The 14,152-nt window shown below is 37.3% G+C and overlaps 1 protein-coding gene across 1 annotated transcript in view; it reads left to right on the top strand.

Moving 5' to 3' along the window:
- The window catches only part of caln2 (calneuron 2), a 56,892-nt gene that overhangs the window by 20,242 nt on the left and 22,498 nt on the right, over positions 1–14,152 (top strand). The window contains exon 4 of the mRNA XM_047161629.2: positions 4,300–4,412. Within this exon, the coding sequence (XP_047017585.1) occupies positions 4,300–4,412 (113 nt within the window). The remainder of the gene's footprint in view (positions 1–4,299; positions 4,413–14,152) is intronic.

Genomic DNA, 14,152 nt, shown 5'->3' with positions numbered 1-14,152 from the left:
GGAAAATAAAATAACACCTTATGACCAAACAGGATTGATAATTCAACAGCACTGTGGTATAAATAAATATAGAATTCTACCTTTTTGGATCTCACTTCTGCTTTTGGAGAGATCTGTCCTGTAATGACAGATAGAATCTGACAGGCATTGAGTGCATGTCGCTGTAACCTGCTGATTGAATTGCATAGGCACAATACAGATTTGTTTAAACATTGTGGGGTTTTACATCACTACCACACAAGATGAACTTCACACTCAGATTGATTTTTGTAAAATGAGAGACAATAGGTACAGTGCCCTCTAATATTGGCACCCTTGGTAAATATGAGGAAAGAAGGCTGTTTTTATTGTTTAACCTTTTGAACTTTTGTTTAAAATTTTCAAAAAAAAAAATACTCTACTCTCATAGATATCAAACAATTGCAAACATCCATCCAAGGAAACAAACTGCTGATGATCCAAGAAATTGGATTTGAACCAGTTTAAAGCCGTATTGGTAACACCAAATAGTGTTTCAAGACGAGTGAATAGGAGAGAATGATCTACAGTGTCAAAAGCAGCACTAAGATCAAGAACAATCAGAATTGAAAGACAGCCATTAACAAGTCATTTGTGACTTTAACTAATGCTGTTTCAGTACTATGGAGTTTGCGAAAACCAGATTGAAAGGGCTCAAAAAGATTGTTTACAGTGAGGTGAGTGTATGTTGAGAGGCCACAGTACGTTCCAGAATTTTGCAAGGAAGGGAAGATTAGAAATGGGACGAAAGTTGTTAAGATTGTCCAAGTCTAAATTTGTCTTTTTAGGTACAGGGGTTACAGCAGCAGTTTTAAATGCTGCTGGCACTACACCAGTACACAGGGAGTCATTTATTATACTCAGGACAACAGGACACATTGAAGCAAAACATGACTTGAACAATAGGTTGGAATAGGATCAACTATGGAAGTGGCAGCTTTCATTTGTGATACCTCATTTCCAACTGAAACCACATCAAGTGGGGAGAAATATGAGAGAAAAGTGCCAGAGATATAAGAAATATTAAAAGAGGAAGCAGTAGAGACAATCTTGGTGCTGAAGAAATCAAGAAATCTATTACAAAGGTGGGCTGAAGCAAGCACAGTAGGGGAACTGTTACAGCTGAGCGATTTGGTATGAAACAGTTTTCTGGGATTTATTTGATTATTGACAATGATCTGAGAGAAATAACGGGACCTAACGGATACAGTTTCAGCCTTATATTCATGCAAATGGTCTTTCTAAGCCTGGTGATGTACTTTCAGGCCAGATAGACACCACCTTCGCTCCATTTTGTGACAAGCTGCCTTCCTAGTGTGCAGCTCATCATTATACCAGGGAGCAGAACAAGCAAAAGAGACCGACCTTGTTTTGATAGGAGCAAATGAATCCAAGCCAGACAAGAGAACAGTATTGAGCGTGGAGATTTTGACCTCCAGAGGGTCAAATGGAGAAAAACAACTTAAAGAAGAGTCAACAAAGTCAGTAAAATCATAGAGATCAATGGATTTCCATTTGCGATAATTAATAGTAGTGGATTATTAATAGATAATTAACACAAGAGGAGATGCTAGTGTGAGGGAGTTCCATAATAAAAAAGATAATGTTCAGACAGCCCTAAATCAGCAGTGGACAGCTGAGACACAAGTGATCCATTTGTAATCACAAGGTCTAATGTGTGACCTTTATTATGTGTAGCACAGTCAACAAGCTGTTTCAAATCAAAGCACTCCAGTAAAGACAGAAAATCCTTAGTCATTGCAGTCTTTAATGTCCACATGCATGTTAAATGTTAAAGAATTATCTCAAGCTTGAGGCTCAACATAGACAGAAGATCTGCAAATTCTGATGGCAGTACTTAGTGAGGGGTGCGGGGGAACTCAGAATGACGTTCAAACGAATCAAACTTAGGAATAGCCACGTGACTCTTGTTGTATAGTTGATTGTGCAGTACAATGATGCCACCCCCTCTGATAGAGGGTCACGGCAGATCGAGCAACCGGTAACCAGTAGGAGTAAGTTCATTAAACAAAAGTCCATCAGACTGTTTATGCAGTTAAGCACACAAGGTCAAGTTTTCCTTCTGTGATAATATCCGATAAAATTACAGCCTTGTTGTTTATAGAGCGTGCATTAAAAAGCGCCAACTTCACTGATGCGGGGACTCAGAGGATAACGGAGAAAACTCTGTGCATTTAAGCGCACAGAGTTGTTAAAATTAACACCAGTGCACAGCAGTCTATGAGATTTGTAGTGATATGAAGGGACAGTGATGGCATCAGATGAAGAGTGTGTAAAAGAGAGCCTTGAAGAGCGATGCACATAGCACTTAGGTCGCAGTAATCCAACATTTCGGCTAAGTTCATAGCAGTCATTTGCCAAATAGTAGTTCCTATTAAGGTAAGCAGTGTACCTTAAAGCCATGGAAAGGGTAGATTCCAGCAGGTAAAGCTCAGAGTTAAAAACAGAAGTCCAAAAACACAGATGTGATTCCGCAAATCAGTAGGTTGAGTCACATTAAGGACTTCAAAGACTCCAAAACCCCACAACCACTTGAGGTAACACGCTAATCATTTGAAAGCAATAAAAACAATAAAACTGGGAGATAGGAATGGCAGCCACAGCATACCCTTTCAACTGGAAATGAACCCAATTTTCTTCCCATTTTGTGAACCTCAACAAGCTTTTGCTGCACATCACAGCTGTGTTCCTTGGGCTTACCCATTGTTATGAATGACTAAGAATTTGTCCTACATGTTACCTCATATTTATATCCCTGTGAAACAGGAAGTCATGGTTGAACAATTTCCTGTTCTTAGTTACCCAGATGTACTAAAAAAAATTAAATTATCAATGGAAATATACTTCAAATATATTCATATACTTCTTCGTATGAATTCATGGGGTGCCAATAATTGTTGCACACCTATATAACTTTTTTTTATAAACATTTGTTCTTTGATATCCATGAGAGCGGAGTGTTTTTGTTAAAAAAAATTTTAACAAAAGATGAAAAGGTTAAATAATAAAGACAATTTTTCTCAGCCTTCTTTGCTTATATTTATCAATATTGCCAGTATTAGTGTGTGTGTGTGTGTGTGTGTGTGTGTGTGTGTGTATACATATATATATATATATATATATATATATATATATATATATACACACACACACACACACACAAAAAAATACAGTGCCAAACACCTTTGCACAGTACTGTATGCATGTGTGTGTGTGTATATATATATATATGTATACATGCATGTTTTTCGCTTGTTTGTATGTCATTAAAGAAAGCAGCATATAATGTAATAGTCCAGTTTTCAGACAAAAAACATAATGAAGGCTTCTGGATTTCGCTGCAAAAATAAGAAGTAAGTGTGAAAGATGCTCAATAAAACATACCAGCTAATTTCCTTGTAAAACTGCGCAAACTGAACCTGAGATTACTAATAATTTTTTTTAAAGCAAATGCTCGACACACCAAATATTGACTTTGTTTCATGTATTTCTGTTTACTGTAGAAACATTTAATTTCGTTATGTATGAAGGCATCTTTGCTGCACAGCATTTCTTTGCATACGCCTAAGACTGTTGCACAGTAATATGTGTGTGTATATGTATATACACACACAGTAATATGTGTGTGTGTATATATATATATATATATATATATATATATATATATGGAAGCGAGGCGAAATACCACCTTTCGCCTCGCTTGTTTTGGTTTGCACTTGAGCATGATTTGTGCCCCAAGGAGGAAAACAAACCAGGGTTCAATTTAAATAAACCCTAAAACACTACAAATATGAAAGCACTAAATAATATATAAATATCCATTGTTTCTTTAAATATTGATGATGCCTCTACAGTCATGTTATGGCAAGGGAAACACTAGAGGTTACACTGAGATTTTGAGGAGTGTAGACCTTCTAGTGTAGATGTCAGGTTGGGATTTCATAAAGTCCTTTGTTCTAGAAGGTAAGTTCATGCTGGGTGACTCTTCCTCCCATAGCACTAGGCACAAAGGACTAGAAGTTGGCTGGGCTAGAACCACCAGGTATAATGAGTTCATGTGGGATATGTGGTATTAATAGCAAAATGAAATTTGCCTTTAGGTTATGTGGTATTTTACAGCAGTTAGATGTGCACTGTGCCAGCAAGGGCAAATAACTGTCTAACTTGAGAAATTATTATTACATTATGAATGTTGAAGTTTATAGGTTGCATCATTAGTGGGAAAGAAGTCACAGTTTTCAAACGTATTTTTTGCTGCAGGTGATGGACAGGTGGATTTTGACGAGTTTGTGACAATACTTGGACCTAAGCTCCTCTCGTCTGACACCAGAGAAGGCTTTCTCGGCAGCACTATTGACAGCATCTTCTGGCAGGTGTGGAAAATTTCCTTTTCTTTTTCTTTCACTAGTATTCTTGCTTTATTTTAACTTTTGCGGAGTCTATACCTGTCAGTCCCAATGAAGAAATGTTGTGCTGTTATGCTACCTTCAAGTCCTTCTTGCAAGTTATTATTGCTACTTTGAGTATGATGTAATAATATGTGTTGTAATGGTTTTGTTTGGAAACAATGCTCTCTTTGGTTTACTGGTATTTTATTGTCAGCAGAGAGGTGACATATATATTTTTATTTATTACTGAGAATTTGTTATTATTATTACAGAGAATGCAAATTTGTAAAGTGCCCAGTCAGTACTTGTGAAGGAGGTGTGGCCTCTGTGCATGCTAGTCCCAGTAAAGGATGCATGGCCTCTGTGCCTGTTAGTCCCTGTGGAGGAGGTATGGCCTATGTGTCTCTTAGTTCCTATGGAGGAGGTGTGGCCTATGTGTCTGTTAGTCTCTGTGGAGGAGGTGTGGCCTATGTGTCTGTTAGTCCCTGTGGAGTAGGCATAACCTCTGTGTCTGTTAGTCTGAGTGAAGGATGCTGGCCTATATGCCTGTTAGTCCCTGAGAAGCAGGCATGGCCTCTGTGCCTGTTAGTCTAAGTGAAGGGGGAATGGCCACTTTGTCTGTCAGTGCCAGTGAAGAAAGCGTGGCATCTGTGCCTATAGGGCCCACTGAAGGTGGCACGGCCTCTGTGTCCATTCGCCCAGTGAAGAGGTGTGTGCTTTGTGACTGTCAGTGCCAGTAAAGGAGTCATGGCCTATGTTTCCGTTAGTCCCAATGAAGCAGGTATGGCCTCTGAGCCTGTCAGTGCCAGTGAAGGAGTCATGGCTTCTGTGCATGTTAGTTGTAGAGAAGGAGCCATGGCCTCTGTACTCGTTAGTCTTTGTGTAGTCTCTGTCAGTCCTAGTAAAATAGACATGATCTATGTGCCTATTAGTCATTGTAAAGGAGGTATGGCATTGTGCCTGTTAGTCCCATTGTAAAAGGTGTCACTGTTTGCTCCAAATGGATTTTTCATGTACAGTATTGTTGATCATGTCTTCACTGTGGCTGTTCACTGTGGGCTGTGGTCAGAGTTGATGACTTAAGTTCAGTGCATGATAGATTTACTCTGGGAAAGTTTTTCATATTCAGAGATAGCTTACAGAGGCACTTAAGTAGATATTCTGTCTGGCCTATTCAGATTATTAAAATTATCTGGCTGTCAGATTTTTCTTGAGGTGAATTGTCCATGATGGAGATTTCTAGTAGTGTATAGACCACTGCCTTTAAACACAAAGCACTTGCTTTTAAGTGCATAATTGAGAACACGCCCCTGCTTATGGCCAATTCCTCTCTGTGAGAGTAACTTCAGCGCAGATGTCCAAGTAGCACCTAACTACACAGGTACGTCTAAGGTCTGAATAACTATGTGTGTAGTTTCAGTGTTTACTCCTCACTACATATGCATAAATCAACTGTGAATACAGCCCTGTGAGTGTAATGTCTTTTATTTGAAAACATTTTTACATTCTAGGCACGCAGTGTAGACTGCTCTCACATAAAGCCTGTTTTCCACGGATTATAGCTCACTCGCCCCCCTACCTGCATCCAGCGTCCCATGATGAGCAGCCAAAATAATTCTTCCCTCAAATCCAAGCTTCAAACTAAGGACAGAGTGCATGACTACAAAGCATAGCTCTATCTAGATAGACATATAGCCATTGTTTTCTTTCCAAGAGCTCCTCTAAGGGAATTCCAATGGTGTTACGGAATGCATATTAATTGAATGTTGCACAGTTCATTGATTTAATGTGAATCTGGATTTGGATGTCAGGGCAGCTCTGGGATTTTTGCTTGAAACTAATCTAACCACTATTCATGAGCATACTACATGCCTTAGTGCAAAATCAATAATGGCTGAATAGAAAATAGTAAAATCGCCTGTTTTCACATGCAGCCATTTGAATACCTCGACACGGGTGTGTTTGTGTAACAGCAAGGTCACAGACACTGCATGTCTCTGGGGTGATTTAAATGCTCACCTCAGCACACACCCAGTGGGACACAATGACTCACGAATGGAAGTATAATTCAGGTAATATCTTCACACCTGCTGAGCTGCATACCAATCACCCAGCAGCCTCAACTCACAGAAACAATCCCTCTTATTACAGCTGAAGTATCCATACGGGTTTAATAACATCACGGCGACAAGCAATATTGCGCTTATGATGGAGGAAATATCATCCAAAACTCACTCGTTACGAGCAAGGTTCATCCCTTTTTCATTGGATAAGTTTCATTTTCAGATGACATAGGCTATTAATGGATGTATTAAGAAAATTATTATTAATTAATCATCATCATCATCATTTGTCATAAATAATCATCAGCCTCAACTACATAGCACTTTTTCCATTTTGAGTAAAAAAATCTCAAAATCTTCAGAACATATATGTGATAAAGTACACAAATGCACAAAAATGACTGCAATTAATGAACAAAACTGTGTTTGTTTTGCAACTAAAACTTTCACTTGGATTATTACCAGGAGTTATTAATGTACATTTAAGTGGGCTTTTACACTGATAGTTTAGACCAAAACAGAGCACGGTTTGCATGAACAATTGTTCAGTTGAAAGCTGTCTTGAGGACCAGGAAGCGCACCACCGTATTGAACCCAACTCTACCAGTAGGAGGTGGTCTGAGTTTGGTTGCATTACAACTGTGCCTCAAACCCCGTGAATGTAAACGCAACTCGTCCTTGGGTCCGCACATGTTCAGGAAGTAAAGTAACCTGCATATGTGTTTTAGCTGATGACGGCCGATAATGTGTGCGTTTCCACAGCTTCCATAGTTTACCATGAGTGGCAGAGGAACGTTGTGGGACACAGAAGAGCTGAGGAGCCTTATTCAGATATGGGGTGAAGAAAACATCCAGGAGCAGTTAAACAAAACTCTCTCTCTCTCCCCCTCTATATATATATATATATATATATATATATATATATATATATATATATATATATATATATATATATATATACATGTGTGTATATATATATATATACATATATATATATATATATATATATATATATGGTGAGTTGTGTTGTGTTATCTATGCACGTTTGTGATGGCGTAAACATGAACGCAAATGCCCTGGGGTTTGATAGAACTAAGTGAGACTGTCGCACTCGGATTCGGACCACAGCAAACGTGCCCAGTGTGAAAACCACCTGTGTGTGTGTGTGTGTGTGTGTCTTTTCCTCTTCGCCCAGGCACAGCACTCAGACAAAGTCAGACAAGGTCAGACATGTGGTGTACCATATTCAGACTTTTCTGATGCAATTGCTGAATTCTTATGAGGTTCCTATCAAATTAATTACATTACAACTGTCTTCTGTTATGCTTTGAAAACAGAAACGCTCTTTGACATTGAGAGACCATCACTAGACAAAGTGGCATACACAATTTAACCAGTGCAAAATAGATTAAAGCCAAATTCTCAAGCCTGTGTATTTCAGTCTCATTGATAAATACGGTATAAAATTTAAACAGTTTCCCTCAGGATCAGTAAATTATACAGGTGCATCTCAAAACATTTGAATATCGTGGAAAAGTTCGTTTTTTTCCTGTAATTGAATTCAAAAAGTGGAACTTTCATACATTCTAGATTCATTCCACATAAAATGAAATATTTCAAGCCTTTTTTTGTTTTAATCTTGATGATTACGGCTTATAGCTCATGGAAATCAAAAATCCAATATCTCAAAATATTAGAATAAAGAATTTATAATACAGAATTGTCAACCTTCTGAAAAGTATGTTCATTTATGCAGGCAATACTTCGTCAGGGCTCCTTTTGCACAAATTACTGCATCAATGCGGCATGGCATGACCTTCCTGCCACATGTTATTGTATGTACAATATAAAAGACTTCAGAATTTTCTCTGAGCACGTCTTGAGTAGTAAAAGCCAGATGACGTAAGCAGACTTGTACACCACTCCACCATAGATCCACAAGGAACTTCAGTCTGTGGAAACGAAAAGAGGGAATTTCATACTAAACTAATAAATATATAATCGATTATATAAAAATATTTGTATGGCATATTTTAAACATATTTATATTTATTTATATATGACTATATTGAAGTTTTTGAACAGCAGTGATTATGCTCCAAAAATGTTCAGAAAGATTGATGTGGGTGTAGAGTAGACAAAACATCACACGTTTTCTTCACGATATAATGCTCCACTTGCTGTGATCCTATTTTCATGGTTGTATTAGGGCTATATGTGGTCCAAAAAACATGTCCAACTTGGGATAAATTTAGACCAAGTCAGACGGACTAAACGAAGGACAACTTTCAATGACTATTTTTGGGCTAAATAATGGCCATGACGGGCCGACTATAAACAACGTCCATGGACGTCTTGTGCTTGGTGAGTAGAATCTTTGAAATATTTATATGAATTTCAGAGTTTCCTAGTATTTGGTATGTCCCTTTTTTGCTTTTATGACAATGTGCACTCGAGCTGGCATGGAGTCCACAAGTTTGCGCAAAACTTTATGATCCATTTTAGATCAAATCCATCAGAGTGTCATCTGAACACATGCTTCAGTAGAAGAGATTAGGCATAAGGAAAATCTGACCTTTTGTACAAAGCAGCCAACACGGTCCGTATCACTAATTTGCCTTACATTTAAACAGGGACCTAGAAATTTTGCAGAATCTTGAATAATAAATATTCAAGATATGGACCATTCACTTTCTTTGTTTTAAATATTTGAAAATTCTCAAACTTTTTGTTTATTTCCAATTTTACATGAAAATTGTACATAGTCACAGACTAGCATGTAGATGAATGTGGGTTGTCAGTGTGATTTATCTCAGTGAATAATTTCTTCTCTGCTTGAACTTCACATAAACCAAAGCTGCTCCACCACATGTACGAGTTGTTACAAGATGTTATGTTGGCACCAAGCTGGTAGTGAACCATTTCATAACTGCTGGAGTAGCTCACCTGCCGTAAAAACACTTTTGTCTTGTCTCAGTTGTAATATACACATAGAGAGTAAGAGAGAGAGGAAGAGACAGAGTGAGGAGCGAAAACGAAGGGGTAAAAACTCATGTGTGCATTATATATAAAAGTCCATGAACTTATTGAAATGCTCAGTCAGGTCTACTGTTTAAATGTGTGTGCTTTAAAGATATGTTTGATCCTGAGAACTTTGCAGCACCAGTGGAACATAAAAGACTAAACACTCATTAGTGGGTCTGTTTCAAAAAGAGAAGTTTTACAATTTACAAGCTCATTTACGAGAAAGCCAGAAAAGAATAAAAGCGCTACTGATAACCATTGCATTTTTTTTAGAGCACATGGACCACAACACAAGCTTTTCTGCACCACTTCCTATTTAGAATCCGCTATGCTGTAAAGCTGTTAGATTGTGAATTAGCTAACAGCAACACTTTTATGGCTACTCACACAGCATTCAGTTGCTATCGCTTCTATCAAACTGTTATCAGACATTCATTAAGCAGTCCCTCCAGGATTTCGTGACTTTCTGAAATTAACGTAAAATCAAGGAAACTTGGTGATATTCAGAGGAGCGTGCAATTTTTGTAAATTACCAGGCACTATCCACTCATCTCAGAATATGATTGGGGAGATAAAAGTAGAAAAGGAGAAAAGGACAGGAGCACTCAAGGGCAAGCGTGTAACATTAGAACCCTACAGTATGTAACTATTATTAGTAATACCAATAAGTTTTGTATGATGGATGCTCAAGTCCATTTCAAAAGCCAATCTTAACAATTCACCCAAGTGATCACCTGAACTAACTGCTGTCTGACAATCGATATAACTAGCTAGCTGAAGCTCAGCCTTTTGAATTGTGGTCAGAGGTTTTGACACAGTAAAACCGATGTCTGTTACACATGCTGAGGAAGATGTCTTGGAATTCCTCTTGTGTTTTGCTGTAAAAGTAAGAAGCAAGTGCGACAGTCAAAGTCTCCAGAAGAACTGTGTCTGTTTCTGCAAGATGCTCAGTAGAACTTACAGCTCAATTCCTTATAAAACTGCCCTAATTGTACCGGAGACTACTATTTTTTCATTTTTATTTTTTTGTCACACCAAATTTTGACTTTGTTTCATTTACTAGTCTTTACTGCTCTTTACGGTATTTTTTTTTAATGTAGAAACATTTAATTACATTATTTTAAAGCTGTCTTTGCTCTACAGCATTTCTTTCCATGTGCCTATAACCTTTGCACAATACTGTATATGAGCTCCAATACTTGATACCGTAGGTGGCGGTGGATACGGTTTTCTTGGAGTAGAGGTGAGTTGCTCTCTCTCACAGCTAGCAGAAAATAAGTGCAATTTACCATAAGGACGATAGCAAAACAAACAAACAACAAAAAGAAAACACAGGAAACTCAATACCTAGCTGAATCAAGCAATCAAGTATGCTAATGTTAGCTATAAGGTGAAATACACTAAAGCACTGATATTATTGTGAGGCTGTGAGCCACAGTGTCAATCAATACATCCCAAAAAACCGCAAGCAAAAACTTACTAATTAGCACAAACTAGCAAATGAAACATTTTCAACCCTTTTTGAAATAATAATTTAAAAAATCGTATGCAAGATTAAAACTGACATGTTGCTCTCCAGTCTTTATCTGAAGTTGGTTTTTTCGTTTGTTCCTCTGTACCTAATGGATAGTGCTGCTTCGATGCTGTTCTAACTCTAGTATGTTAGGAAATGTGGAATACTCTCAGCACTGTGTGTTATTTACAATATTGGGATCTGCATGCAGTGTTGGGTTCCACGGCTTCCAAAGCTACTTTGCTAATTACATTCTCCTCATATATCTTGCACAAGATCAAAAGTAAGACTGGTCTGAGTGAGTCAGCTGAACGTGTTTTATTTTCACATCCTTCATTAATATAAAACCCTTCGGCTTAAATGTGATGAATCACAGTGTGACAGAATCCAGTTGTGTTTATACATAGCTGACCTTTTTGAGCTGAGTGATGACGTATAATTTAACTGAATGGACTGTTTGAAACTATGACTGCTATACAAACGTTACTGTGGGATTCACTGCACCTTTCCAAAGCAATGAGGAAATCACTTAATTAATGTATTTTTATTACATTTCTGACTGATTCATAAGTTCTCAGTCTTCGAGTTTCCCTGAGATGCGGGTGGTTTTCGCCAATTATCATAAAGTTCTATGCAAATAAACTTGACTTATTGAATATTTTCCAGCAATAATTCCAATTTTCCTGAACATATTTCATTAGCATCTGCTATTTATTTATTTATTTTGAAGTCGTCTTCAGCCTTTTTTTTACACCAAATCATATGTGCACCATGTTCAATACACTCATATGTTAGTCAAAGTGTAAACAACCCTGCTGAACAAGAGAACTATAGAAACTCTCATAGAACTTGTAATGGTTTTAATGGTTATAATGGGAATTGTATTGGTTTTAATGGAAACTGTAATGGTCCCCTGTGGATCTCTACTGGTAATTTTGTTGCCTTCTATTATTGGCATGTTATGTCTAGAGGATATCATTAAGGACCAATAACAGTAACGGTTTTAATGGTTAGCTGATGGTTTGTAATGGTATTTGTAGTGGAAAACATTAGAATTTCTGTGATGGTTCTATTGGTTTTTTTTTCAGTCCAGCTGGTATTTTTATGATTCTTATATAGAAATGCTACAATATTTGTGTAATTATTGCAGGGTATAACGTAAAATATATCTGGAGTGGGATGTTCAACAGGCACATATGGTTGTTATGGCCAGGTGTCCACATACTTTTGTCCATATATTGTATTTTCAAGCAGCAGAATGCAAAAATAATGTTCCATGACCTGGTGTGAAATGGGCTTCCATTGTTGATAATTTTTCTTATAACAGGCTGCCCTGTCATGTTTAATTCCTTATATAACGCATCATGAATATACAGTTAATTCTAGCTATAATGAAAACGAATTGGCAGTGTGCACACTGAACATGAATGCTTTTTATAGAGGACTGTCATAAACCCACAGAAGCTTGGTAATTCAAATGACCAAAAAAAAGTGTGCATTTCAGTAATAAAGTTAATGAAAACATCAGCATTGCAGTACATCTGTATACATGTACGTGTTAATGTGTTAGTGTTACTGGCTGGTTGATGACATATTAGCTATGTCTGAGAGTGTTGGGTGTCAAGCACTTAGCAGTTAGCAAAAGCCAGGCGTCAGATCGTAATGAATGGGAGCAAGAGTGGGTAATGATGATGAGCATAAACATGAATGAAAATGGGAATTATGCAGTGTTGTTGGTGGGCTGATAAACCCCACACTCCATGCTGTAATAGCCCTGCTTCCAGCCCCACCATGCACTGTGAAACACCATCTGTCCAACTCACACTTCTCCAAATGACAGTAGAAGCTCTAGGGACTGAATTTCAGGCTTCTACTGCCTTGGAAATTGATTCCTAAAAAATGTGTGTGTGTGGAGAGAGAGAGTGAGTGAGAAAGAGCGTCTATTTAATTCAAGGTCAAAGATTAAGTTATTGCCAAAACATACAGGTGCAATATCACATGGTAATGAACCGTTGAGTCACTGGGTCTGTGCTGATAAGAATTGTTATCTGGTGGCTTCTGATGTCTTCATGGAATAATGCAGTATTGATTGGATGATAAGATTAAGAAGAGAATTGTGCTGGAATTCGTTGCTCTAAATCATCTCCAGACGGTATCTATGAGGTGAGATTAGTTTATCGTAATTCAGTTATATCCATGGACTGAATGGGAACTGAATGAAAAATATCTTAAATGTTGTCTATAGTCATCATAGAGCAGCACCATGAGGTTTGGTGTTCTATCACCTATCAGGTGTTAACACATACCCTTGAAATGAAGAACTAGAATTTTAAATAGCTAACTTCTCATGGGCAGTCTATTGCAGTTATATATGTAACCAGATGAGTCATTTAGCCTTGGAGAGAAGTCGTAGTAATTTTCAAAGGGTGCTTAACAATGTCACCAAGAAAACTGCGCCCTAGATAATAGAGTAACACTAATATACAATAACAGTACATGAATAATCATGCACTAATACCTGAATTAATACTGACTTAAATATGAACTAATGATTAGTTAAGGCATGTACTTATCATGAACTAATGAAGAGCTAACCTTAACTACGATATGAGTCTTATGAACTCATGTGAGAATAATGACCACCTTAAGAGCCTGTGAGTACATTTTGGTTACTTAATGTATTAATTAACACGTAGGGTTAATTAAGCTGCTGCGTACACAAACATCATTGGATGGCGCTGGATTACTTTCCTGATTTACATTGATCGTCCTCATGGAATGTGGAAAGACGCATTAATAATAAGGAAAGTATTAAGAAAGTAAATTATGAAAGTAATCCAGAGGTTTGTGTACGTAGCTACATATGGCTAATTATATAAACAATTTGAAATTATGCATGCTTAATTTATATTCTTTCTTAAAGAACATGTTTGATTTAGTTTAATTAATATATTCAATATAACAATCATGTACTTAAGGTGGTCATTATTCACACATGAATTCATAAGTCACGTTCGTACTTACGGTTAGCTCTTCATTAGATTATGATTAGTACATGCCTTAACTCATCATTAGTTCATATTTAAGTAAGTTTTAATTCAGGTATTAGTGCATGATTATTCATG

This window comes from Ictalurus punctatus, chromosome 18 (assembly GCF_001660625.3).
Source record: "Ictalurus punctatus breed USDA103 chromosome 18, Coco_2.0, whole genome shotgun sequence".
In the NCBI taxonomy this organism is placed as follows: domain Eukaryota; kingdom Metazoa; phylum Chordata; class Actinopteri; order Siluriformes; family Ictaluridae; genus Ictalurus; species Ictalurus punctatus.
The sequence above is the reverse complement of the archived record's forward strand: the minus strand, read 5'-3'. Positions and strand labels throughout refer to the sequence as shown.